Source organism: Pogona vitticeps, chromosome 2 (genome assembly GCF_051106095.1).
Source record: "Pogona vitticeps strain Pit_001003342236 chromosome 2, PviZW2.1, whole genome shotgun sequence".
Classification (NCBI taxonomy): Eukaryota; Metazoa; Chordata; class Lepidosauria; order Squamata; family Agamidae; genus Pogona; species Pogona vitticeps.
Genome location: NC_135784.1, coordinates 260,226,982 through 260,239,886, shown reverse-complemented (window position 1 = coordinate 260,239,886; position 12,905 = coordinate 260,226,982). Strand labels below are relative to the sequence as shown.

General features: G+C 39.5%; 1 protein-coding gene across 3 annotated transcripts in view; it reads right to left on the bottom strand.

Annotated features, from left to right (window-relative positions):
• Positions 1–2,911: 2,911 nt before the first annotated feature.
• Positions 2,912–12,905, bottom strand: part of EFNA5 (ephrin A5) — a 267,498-nt gene continuing 257,504 nt past the window's right edge. For all 3 annotated transcript variants that reach the window (XM_020779980.3, XM_020779982.3, XM_020779981.3), the window contains one exon: positions 2,912–7,097. In XM_020779980.3, coding sequence (XP_020635639.1) covers positions 6,976–7,097 — 122 coding nt within the window. In that variant the 3' untranslated portion in view covers positions 2,912–6,975. The remainder of the gene's footprint in view (positions 7,098–12,905) is intronic.

Here is a 12,905-nt window from a genome sequence, read left to right as displayed (position 1 = left end):
TGTTTTGCTTCTTCCCAAACAACCCTTTAAAAACATACACCCTATGCCAACAGATCTGGTAGCTGAGTCATGGCAACTAGACTTTTCTTATTAGGTTGAAACATTTCACTACTCATCCAAGTAGCTTCTTCAATCTGAGGAGAGTTGGTAGGAGATCCCACATTGGTTTCACTTCCCCCTGGTCTGAATAGGCTCATTAGATGGACAAAGGATGGGGTGGGTTTGAGTGAAAATCCTACTTCTGCAGACCTTCTCCATACATTGTCATGGGTTGTTAATGGTCATTAACAGTGGTCTTTCTGGTGGGTATGGTCCTAATCTTTCTGGGAACGGATCAAAGAGCAGCATGATAAGTGGGAGACCAGACACCAAAACACAACAGGATCAATATAGTATATGTTGTCCAATGCAAAGAGAAGTGTTCGGAGCTCTACACTGGAGAAACCAAACAGCTACGAAACAGGAGAATGGCTCAGCATGGGGGGGGGCAAAAGGTCAGGGCCACAATCAGCAGTGTTCCTTCATTTGAAGGACAGAGAACACTCATTTGATGACCAAGATGTACACTCATTTTGGACCGAGAAGATAAGTGGTACATGTGCATATAGACTCAGCAGGGGTGGAGGCCTTAAATATAATCCATCTCCCATTTATCATGCTGCCCTTTCATCTGTCCTAAGAAAGATCAGGACTACACACCAGAAAGACCACTGCTAATGACCCATGACAACGGGTTGAGAAGGACTGCAGAAGTGGGATTTTCACTCAAACCCCCACCGTCCTTTGTGGATCTAATGAGCCTATTCAGACCAGGGGGAAGTGAAACCAATGTGGAGGTCTCCTACCAAGTCTTCTCAGATGGAAGAAGCTACTTGTATAAGTAGAGAAATGTTTCAACTTAATAAGAAGTCCAGTTGCCATGACTCAAATTCTAGATAACCTCACCTGGATGACTGAGAATCTTCACAGACAACAGGCCAGCTGAATTTCAAAAATCTCTCTTGGCTTTTAACTACATCTTACTCTTTAATAAGGGACTTTGATTCCCCAAGACTCTTACTAACTTTATGTAAACAGGAACATTGGATGCCTAAGTGAAGAACAGGGAAATGGAAGGAAACATCTTACTAAAATGAGAAAATTGAGTCACAAAATTTGTTAACATTTTGTATAAGGGTTTTAATGTTCCATCAGACTCTTAAATAATGAGGATTTGCAGCTGCCGGAGTTTAATGCATTAGTTAAACGATATAGATGTACTATGATGTTGTAGGCTGTGATCAGTTCTACCTTTGCCAGTCTTAGATGATATCAGTGGTGGACTCAAAGACCAGGTTTGTCTATTTCATCTGATGAGACAGAGGCACAGGGAGCCTATACAACTGAAGTTAACATTCTGTTACAGAATTACCAAATTGACATCTATTATCATTCAGAGAATGAGGGAACTGGAATAGATATTCCAGATCACCTATCTAGCCAGATCTCTGCCACTGCCCTTCACTCGGCTTGATCTAGAGGACTTCTAGATGCAATTAAGAATTCCATGTCCAGTCTCCACAGAAGCAGTGGCCTCAGAGCAATGGCTGCTAATTGTCTATTGTGCAGTGTAATTTTGGGCTATTATGTTAAAGCAAAACAAACATGTGTCATTTATAATCTTTTATTCACACTTCCAGAGACAAAGGTTGAGCACACCAGCTCTTTGTACTAAACATGCATATGCCTCTCTTCCTCTTCTCACTAAGCTGTCATTCCTAATTTGTACAGAGAAGTCACAGCAAGTTATAATTAGTACTTGCTGCCCTGTCAACCAATTAAATGTAATAAAAAGCTTTCATGGGGGTTAATGCTAACATGGGTGTAATTAAAGCTTGGGCTTTGAAATGCTTGGTGTCTATATCAGCTGTTTTCTCTGTATGTCACCCTGCCCACAGCCCCCTGCCCTTGTTTTTTAGGTGATGCTCTTGTATGCTTTTTATTTCTTTACAGATTACAAGCCATTTGCTAATGTTAGGGCTGAGAAAATTCACCTACATCAGAAATCCACTAAAGTGGCAATGAAGCTTATTTATCAATGGCCAATGATGAGATGGTGGAGGCAAGTCCTGTAATTTCTCCAGTGTTTCCTCACTAGGACAAATTCTAGCTTTTGTACTCTTTTTCTCATGAGGGCCCAGTGGCATTTCCCTGCTTTTCTTTCACTTTAAACTATAATTTCAACGCTCCAGAGGTAGTGTTAGCAAATGAATAAATAAAAAAAATGAAAATTAAAAAAAGTCAAGTTTATCTGGCATCAATCATGATACCATAGGGATGTGTGCTACCATTTTTAAACTATTCGTGAAGGAGGGAGGGATCCAAACTGGGGTGGAGGACAAACTGAAGAATCTTTCCGCAGCTATGTTACACCCAAAGCTAATCAATACTACTGATTACAGTATTACCTTTACCGTAGGCATGCATTGTCTGCCCTGTTTGCAGTCCCTGTTTGCAGGAGATGGTGCTTTCTATATAGGCAGAAGGTCCTTTTCACCAGAGGGAGGGAGGGAGGAATGGAAAGCTGAAAAGAAAGGATCAACTTGCATTTTTTTAATCACCATCCACTAGAAAATGGCATGTCTTACACTGAGGAAAGTATTGTTTAGCAGATGCTTGGATGTCTCTGTGTGTGTGTGTTTGTGTGTGTGTAGAGCAGTCCAGCAGCCAAGGTATAAATCAGGGTGGATCTTGGTGGTGACAATTCTAAGTATGTAGCGCCTGCAGAAACTGCATTCCAAGCATTTCATTACTGCTTACTGCTATATTCCTTGCAGCTTTCCACTTCCCACAAATATTTAAGATGAAGGCTAGAAAGCCCCTGAAACAAAGCTGTCATTCAGTAAACAAAAATGCAGCCTGAAAGAATCCATTAAAATGATGAAAATCTTTAATTTTTTTATTCAGATATAATTGTACGGACACGTGTATATACAAATACAGCTCTTATGGGTTTGTTTGTTTCATTTTTACAATTTCTGTTAAGTTCATATAATGTAAGCATTTCAAAAACAGCACTCAATGAATAAGTGCAAAGAAACTGCAAAGCAGGGCAGTACAAGCACAGGACCACACTGAGCTGGACTTTCATACCCAGAAGGGCACACAATGAGTGGTTTCAATAGGGTGTCAAGAGTAAGTATGGAAAGCGGATTTTCTAGACTCATGGGTAACCTCCAACATGCCAGCATCGATTAAACTGTACAGACAATGGCAGCAAGCCTATTGTAGGGAGATTTGTCTCACATCCTAAAAACCCAGGGGTGAATGCATGGGAAAAACAGAGTAATGCCAAATCAGAAACAGATCTTTCCATTCACTGTTCTAAATTTAAAAACAGGGGTGGAGAGAGAAAGGATAACTTGCTAGGGTTGGGAAGCAGTGAAGGGAAAGAACGCTTCTGATGCAGAGCACTTATAAAGCTAAACTGGCAAATACACGTAATTTGACTGCAGTATGACTGAGATCCATACCTTTCAGGACTTCCAAAACTGACATTCCTACTGCTTTCATAAAGCAATGGCTAAATATCAGTTTAATGAAACAAAGAAAAATGAAACAAAAAAACACCCCAAGCACATTCCCTCAATAGCTACTATTTCTTTCCCTCAATAGTGGTTATATGGGAAAGAAATTATTTACATAACACCCCCTCCCTAATTGGTTTGGGCAAATGAAGTCACTGTACACATCATATATGATGCTGGCAAGGCCCCTTTTGAAACAAACCATCTATGACAAGAAACTAAAAAGAAAAGAAAAAAAAAGAACTGGAAAAGCATCCTTACAGGAAACAAGAATTAAATTCCAAAGCCATTGAGAATCAACATGCTAATGAAAACCCAACCCCAAAAGGAAAGGTTAACCCTAAACAGCACAAGGCTCCAACATCAGACCATTAACACTGAGGACAAAACATCGATCATCAAATGCCACGCTGCTCCAAGTCCTGACACTGTGAAATCTTGAGCCTGGATGAATGGTTTTCATGGGTGAATCCTGTATGGCGGTTGACCTGTTGTGGCTACTTGTCGTTCAGTTCTTGATAGCCATGATGGATGCATCTGTCATATAAGTAGTGGGTATGTGTTTTTTTTTTCAAAATTTAATTTTTAATATCATGAAAGTCTATTATTTTTGTCACTTACAAAAGACATAAGAATCAAATTAATACTTTATTATCAAACACTATATACAACAGAGGCTGCTAATAATACAGAATTTAAAGAACATAGCATTTTTTCTTGTTTTAACTTGTCTTTCCTTTGCCATCCAAGAAAGTACAGTACAAAACAATATTTCTAAACTAACACGAAATGTTATCTTGTTGTTTATTAAAGGATACACAGTATCCACCAAACAGATCAATCCTTATTTCCCTGCTCCCCTTCGCAAAGCCCTTGGCAAACCAGGAGTAGATGACACAGGGCAGAACTGCCTGGAATGAGGGGCCATGGTGGCAGCATTTTGCATTTCAGATTTCACGCTGGGGGACAAGGGCTGTTGTAAACTTGCACAGTGACATCTTTTTAAAGATGTCAGTAACACACATACACACATACTAGAGAGAGAGAGAGAGAGAGAGATTTTCAAGAACTGTCAGACATTGCTTGCTTGATATGACTGAGATTGCCTGATGCCATCAAGCTTTCAAAGTGGAGGTCCTGTAAACTCACTGCCCATAAGCCAGTTGGCTGCACAACACCGTCCTTTTTATTCATTGGATTAGCAGTGGCACTGTGGCAAAGCAAGGGCTTGAATTCATGGTGGTAAAAACTATGTTCTTAAGAAACGTGCTCTTGAGACAAAAGTGAATCCAGTCTTCCATTATTTATAGAGATGAATTATGTAAAACAGCTACAGTCATTGTTAGAATACTCAATCAGTATTACTCATGTTTACAGCTGGTTGTGGAGCCTTCTTGGGGATGTTATCTGGTATGCAACATCATCTTTGCTTTGTCCACTGTCTTCAAGGTAATTATTAAGCTACATAGGCACCAAGTATATACCAGAGAAAGACAAATTGTGTTGTGAGTAAAGCAGTGTCATCCTTCATTCTAGATTGTGACACTTTCCCGTGTGCATCTCTGAGCTTTCAAATCCAGCCCATGTGGTATGGTATCAGGCAAACCCAGAGCGTCTTAAATTTACTCCTTCCCATTCTATTTATGAGGAATCTTAAAATTCTTCAGTTAAAAGAAACACTTTCTTCTCACAAAACAAAAAGGCAACCATAAAAATGCAGTCTGTTGCATCATGATTATTAAATTATATGCTTATTATTTCATGAAACTACAGTGGGATCTATCCTCATTCTTGTAAGGCTTTGCTATCAGAAATGTTTTTTTTTTGGGGGGGGAGGAGAGATAACTTCCCAAAGCAGTTCTTCTAGTCACTTTCTATCTCTTGCAGGTTCATTTTCAGACTAGGTAAGCCAACGGAAACCCACAAAGAAGGCATTTCCTGGAAAAAGATTTATGAGGTCCTAACACCTGTATTCACTCCAATTTCAGCTGGATGTGACAACCACCCCGTTATCTTAATTATACCATTTTTCCTTTAATTAAGACAAGCACATTTATTTACTTTTAGCTTAAGGTATATCTAAATAGGATGCTTTCTATTCTACTGGAGTTTTTTTTTTTTTTTTGGAAAAAGAATAGTTAAAGGTCTTCGGGAGTTCATCTTGTTTACTCCTCTGGATAAAGACATTTCCTCTCCTTTTCAACTATGTTGGAAAGGAGGTAAAATATAAACCAGTGCCTGAATTTTCTCTCCAAAGTTCAACGTATTTTTCCTATCCTTTTCATCAACACACACCCATTCCCACCCTTTATGATGAGATGTCTTTTCTGGCAGTCTTTTTTTTTTTTTTATTCCAGTGGCTGCTAAACTTTCAAGGCAGGCACATCATAAGTACACTGAGTAGTCTCTATCTCTGACCAGGTTTATCCCAGAAAGTGTTGTTATCACCTTCACATATATCATCACCCAGAGTGGTATCCAAGGCTATTGGCTAGTAAGTCAGCCTTGGGAAAGGTCACATTATTCACACACAAAATGGAAAAAAAAAAGTTATAGAAAATGCCTCTTTGCATTTGAGGAGAGGGGAAAAAACATTGTAGCACCATGGTGATGTGTTTCAAAAGAAAAATAATCTGGTGTGCACTATCCACTTAGAGAGATAATAGAGGCACTCACAACCCAGCATAGCTTCCTAAATTTGACCTTGTTTGTGGTCTAGCATTCCCCAGTAGTTACTTTTTTCCTCTCTCCCCAAGGACTGAGTTTCTATTGTGGAGCAAAAGTTGCATTGTCAAGGATCTTTCAACACAGTTGCATACAAAACTCTCTTCCCTCTGAGAGGCCTGCTCGCTGAGAAATTCCTGCAGAAAGTGGTGTTGTATCTGCTCTTAACATTTCCCCTCCAGTCCTGACATGGTGGCACAGTGCTTCGCGCAATCATCTTACAGTGCTGAACCAGGAAGAATAAACAGTGTACTGGATACAGTAAAGACTCTTCTTGCTATTCCAAACAACTTCCTTATTCTCTGACTGCAATTGCTATTACTCTTCCTTCTCCACAGATGGCCCAACAAGCTAACAGAGGCGATTTCATAAGAGGCTGCAGAGGAAAGTAAGAATCACTAGTGTCAATAGTGAAATTTGGCATTTTCATCTGGAGTCCTTTTATTTTAGAAGGGGTCAAGGAAAGCCAGAGGAAGATTGGGAACAGGAAGAGGACTAGTTACACCTCTTCAATGGTTGTTCATAGTTCAGGTGGCAGAGGAAGAAGGGAAGGAGACCTGGGGGAAGAAAACAAACCAACATCTGCAAAATCAATACATAGTCCCGTTCTTGGGATGAGCAGTTAAGTGGATCTTTGATGTTCCAAGACCCTGATGTTGTTTGTGATAGGTTGCTAGAATATGTGCTATAACGTCAAAAGCATTGCCAGGAGGAACAGTAGAGTTGACAAAAGCCGACAAGATATCCTTGGTGTCTGTGCTGCGTTCTCACCACGGGATGGCTCGGCTGATTCATGTACAGTATCATCTGTTCAAACAAAAAACATGCATTATAATGAACCTCTGCTTCCTTAATGATCTCTTAAAACCATCACACAATCACATTTCAGCACTTTCTGTAACACACAAAACAAACACACAAGTGCATCAACAAAAATAACAAAGTTGATTGTACTGTCAGAATCTTAAAACTGAAGTAATAATCATAGGTAGTTGTGTTACGCTGTTTCCACCTGGATAGCAACAATACAAAAAGTCTTGTCTTAACTTTAAAAACTAACAAGTTTATTTTAGTTTGAGCTTCTGTGATCACAAAATCTCTTCAGACACTTGGAGCAAAGCATTTAAGCCACAGGCTTACATATACATTGGTGTGAGGATGGGGGCAAAGCAAAATGGATTGTTGCTGAAATTGATTATGTTGCTGAAGTTCAAATGAATGATTATATCATACCAGTTTCCTGAGTTGGTAACATCCATATTGAGTTGGCACTTCAGAAACATCCAAATTGAGTTTGGAAGTGCTGGCAAATAATTCATTTGGAAAGGTTCAGATAATTCAAAATATGTTGGTTAGATGACCAGCCAAGCCCACAGAGCTAACTGCATCCTGTCAGTACTTAAGAATCATATTGACAATCAGTCTGTTCTGGCTGCAGTTTAAAACATTGGTTTTGACCAGTTTTGGTTTGTAAAGATACTTCAATGAGGTAATTAATTGTAGTTACTGTTCAGGCTGGAAATGTAATTACTTATCAGTTACTTTTAAAAATGTTATTTCCGTTTCGTTCAAAAGTAACTAAAATAGTTTTTAAAAGGATTTCTGAAAAGAAGAATGCTACAATTATCAGAATGGTATTCAACAACTATCAGCAAGTCTCCAATATTCTATTTTTGGCAAGGAACAGAAAGTAGTATTATGTTATTTTTGGTTTCTCAGCTCCAAGCAGATTATTTAGAACCATTTCCATCTGGCTTTAGGCCTGGTCATGTGGCAGACAGTGCTGGCTGCCTCAGTACCAGGAACTGGGCAAAGGAAGTGTGTCCTCATTGTTCTGCTGGACCTCTCTGTGGTCTTCAATACAATTAACCATAGTATCCTTCTGGGCCGTCTCTCAGGGAAGGAACTTGGACACACTGTTTTACAGTGGCTCAAGTCCGTCTCGTATGGGCAAGTCCAGAAGATGCTGCTGGAAGACTCTTATTTGATGCCATGACCATTGGCCTGTGGTGCCCCTCAGGGTTCTGTTCTGTCCCCCAGGCTACACGAAACTGTTGGGAGATGTGGTTCTGGATCTTTGGAATTTGGTGTCATCCCTATGCTGATGACATCCAACTCTATTTTTCCTTTCCATCTAAATCTAGGGAAGCTGCCTCAGTTCTAAACTGGTGCTGTGTGTTAGTAATGAGCTCAATGAGGGTGAACAAACTTAATCCAGAGAAGACAGAGGTGCTCCTGGTCAATTGAAAAGCAGATGAAGGAATAGGGACTCAGCTTGTGCAGGATGGATGAAAATTCAGGTATATAGCTGGAGCAACAGCTGCACCCATTCTGTGAGATGTCAATTTGGCTATAGTGATACATGCCTTAGTTACGTTTCATTTGGATTACTGTAACATGCTTTATGTAGTGCAGCCTTTAAAGATGGTTCAGAAACTTCAGCTGGTTTAAAATGCAGCAGCCAGATAGCTGACTGGGGTTAGTTACAGAGAGCATGTAACTTACCTGCCACAACAGTTTCCCTACCCTTTTCAGGCCCACTTGAGAGTCAGGGCTATAACCTATAAAGTCCAATATAATTTGAGTCCAGGATATATGAAGGACCCTATCTTCCCTATAAGACTTCCTGGCTCCTGAGGCCCTTCTCTGGATCCCATTGCTATGACAAGTACATTTGATGGGCCCATGACAGAGGGCCTTCTCCCTGGAGCCTCCCAGGGTGTGGTATGCTCTTCCTTTGGAAGTGAAGTTGTCCCCTTCCATTTGGTCTTTTTGGCAACGCTTAGATAATTGTCTCTTTAGGCAGAGTTTTAATAAATAAATTGGGCAAAATTAAGTCCTTCCTGGGTGCTATGTTTGTGTTTTAAAAGTCCGCACCGCCTTCTTCCACCTTTGGCAGATTGCCCGGCTGCGGCCCTATCTCGACACAGGGGCGCTCACTACCTTGGTGCATGTGCTCATAATCTCAAGATTAGACCACTGTAACACACTCTACGTGGGGCTGCCTTTGAAGCTGACGCGGAAACTTCAGGTGGTGCAGAATGCAGCGGCCAGACTCCTTACTGGAGTGAGAAAACACCAACATATTTCTCCTGTTCTGGCCAAACTGCACTGGCTGCCCATCCATTTCCGCACTGACTTCAAAGTTCTAATGCTTACCTATAAGGCCCTAAATGGTTTAGGACCTCGATACTTGGTGGAATCCCTGCTCCCACCAAGATCTACCTGGATCAGCCATGCGAGTCAGGAGGTGAGGCTGAGGGGCCTGACGCCGAGAGAGGCCCGGAAGGAAAAGACATGAAACCAGGCCTTCTCGGCGGTGGCTCCTTGCCTCTGGAACAACCTCCCTCCGGAGATTTGCACAGCCCTTATGCTGGGCGCCTTTAAAAGTCAATTAAAAACATGGCTGTATATTCAGGCCTTCCCTCCAGCTAATATCTGATCTTTCTTTTCATTTTTCTTTTATTTATTTCTTATTCTGTCTTTGTATTGTATTTGTTATTTTATGATTTATGTAATATTTTGTGTTATTTTACTGTTCTATGTGATATTGGAAGCCGCCTAGAGTGGTCTTATAGACCAGATGGGCGGGGTACAAATCAAATCAATCAATCAGTCACTCAATCAATCAATAAATGCTTAAATAATCTTTTTTATTATAATACATGTTATTAGTTTTAACTTTATAATTTATTGGCTAAAACCCAACATTAAGTCACAACAAGAGTTGTCCCATTGAATCACTGGAACTTAAAAAGGTGATGACTCACCTAATCCTCTTTGATTCAATAAAGTTATGACTTAATATTGGATTTCAGTCACTGTTTTTTGTCTTAATAGTTTTCATCACTGAGCCACCTTGGGTCCTCTCATTGGGAGAAAGGTGGCATAGAAATTAAACAAACAAGCAAACAAATAAAGTTTTAATATACTCGCGAAGGCTTTCACGGCGGGGATCTAATGGTTGTTGTGGGTTTTTCGGGCTCTTTGGCCGTGTTCTGAAGGTTGTTCTGTCCTCTGAAGATGCCAGCCACAGAGACTGGCGAAATGTTAGGAAGAACAACCTTCAGAACATGGCTAAAGAGCCCGAAAAACCCACCACAACCAAATAAAATTTTATCTTTGTTAATCTCTAAACACTCACTTTAACTTTGGTTTTGTTTAATAAACAATTCAATGATGTGCCTTTGCTGAATAATTTCAGTGCTTGGGAAAAAAAGGGAACTGGACTTATTGGAAAGATTAATTGATTGTCAGAATGTCCTGAATTACAAGGAAATTATAAAAAGGAATAAACTCCACCTCTTTCAGTTTTTTCAAATTAGGACTATAGAAACTGCTTTACTATGAAATTATGGAGACCTAAGTGTACAAACAGTGTTTGAGTTAATAGTAACTGAAAAGTATATGTCTGAGGCAATACAGGTCAGATTTATTAATTGTTATCAGAATGTGATACTACTCCTTTAAGTTATATGAGGAATTGGGGAAACACTTGTAATTGAATGTAAATTTAATAGACTGCAAATGGAATTGGGAAAATGAATTCAACATTAATTTCAATGAGTTTGTGCGAGAAATTTGTAAATTATGTTATCAATGGCAGCAATTTCTTTACATTAAAGGGTTCCCCCCTCTGTTTCAAGGCTCCCAACAGATTCTTCAGGTTGACAGGGATAACTAGAGAATCTCAGATTCAGAGAGTAGAGATACGAAAATTTAAATTATAGTCCACAGTCAAATGACATAATCAGTCATTAAATGTGTGGGTTGTGCAACATAATTCTGCCCAGAATGTCACAATTGTAACTTAAGTTATGCTTTACTTATTGCAAAAATAGATTAACTACAAGTAGCCTGTTCTTTGTAACAAATTACTTCTAGCTATTTGTAGATATTTACTGTGGTTCTGTCAGATAAGTACTGTTTTTGCCACTAAGTGTTCTGGTACCAGAACTGCCAAAAATATGGCTTGGAAATAAGGCTGGCAACTACAGTGGACAGAGACTTCATCTTAATGGCGTACAGACTTCCCTTCATAGGCTTATTCCTAAGAACTGCACATTATGATTTTTGGAACCAAATGGAATTTTTATTCATCCAAGTGTTTGTTGGTACTTAATGGCAAGACACTGTATACAGTTATTACTGTTATTATTATTCAGCGGATTGATGTTCTTTTTGTTTCGTTTTTACCTCTTTTTGTTTTAACAGAAACAGCTTTTAAAAAACAAACAAACCCAAGAGGCTTTTAGTTGCTTTTGAGGCTTGTAGTAGTGAGATGGTAGAATATTAGTGTTTATAAAGTGAAAAAGTAATAACAAATGCAAATAATAGGTATTCGCTTGATTTGCCCCCACCCTATGCTTTTTATGAAAAGACAACTTGAGATCATACAAATGAGATATACTTTGTACCCAAGCACATTAGTATATAGTTTAGACAGTGTACAATAAAATTCAACAAACCTATCCTTGTTAATTAAATGAGATATTAACAGAAACCTCTTAGGATTCTGTGAATTATTAACAAGTATTTCCTTATGTAATCGTGTGAAAATGTTCTGGTTCCAGAGATGGGGAGCTGGCTGCTTCAAATTTCTATATATGGCGCAATCTGCTCACCGACAAATGGCCTTTCCCATGAAGTCCATACAGCTGGATGTATCCACACAGGCAGAAGGAATGGAGAGGCAGAAGTTGAAGGAGGACTTTGCAACACAGCTCTCTCATGCCCCACTCTTGTGTGTTGCACTGAAGGTGTTTTTATTAAATGTATTTCTGCACATCTGTTTTCACATTACACTGTAATCGCCTGTGGATCTGGTTTCCCTGCTCTTCTATAAAACAGATTCCTACCACTTTTAAGAGACTTATGATCAAAGGCACAACAGTAGGATTTACCACTGCTATGCACCTCAATGGAAACGGAATGTTTTCTGTATATAGTTTGCCTCTACTGATTATAATGGTTAGATTTGCTTTGTTATAAGGTATTGGGTTGGATCCAGATTTAGTTGCTGTAAGAATAGATACATCAATACCAATGAGATATTTTTAAACATCCTTAAAGGAAAGCTCTGAGAAGGACAGTAAAATTTGGGTTAAAAACTAGGAAAAGCTTCTTAACTGTCAACATTATTTGGTGTTGCAACAGTTTTATGACACAGTATGTGTCTGAGCTTGACTCTGAATCCACAAAGGAACCAAAGGTTGTTGCTGTTGTACGTTGGCTCTGACTCACGGCTACTCTATGAATGAGTGACTTCCAACATGTCCCGTCCTCAACAGCTCTGCTCAGCTCCTGTAAACTCAAGGCTGTGGCTTCCTTTAGGGAATTAAGCCATCTCATATTTCATTTCTACCTAAGCTGGCCTCTATGTGATTACCCAAGCTAGCGTGTCCGCTGCTGTTTAAATATTTCTTTGGGGAGTGCCTCCTTTCCCAACATGGTTTGTGTTTTCATATATGCTCTGTTGGGATCTTCTTCCTATATCACTGGGTGCCACGATAGAGTCGTTCATGCAACTAACTGCAATGGCAGTGACATTTTGGAAACTACAGATGCAACATTTTCCAAATTTCTACCTTTGTGTACTGAAAATCTCCCCTCCAA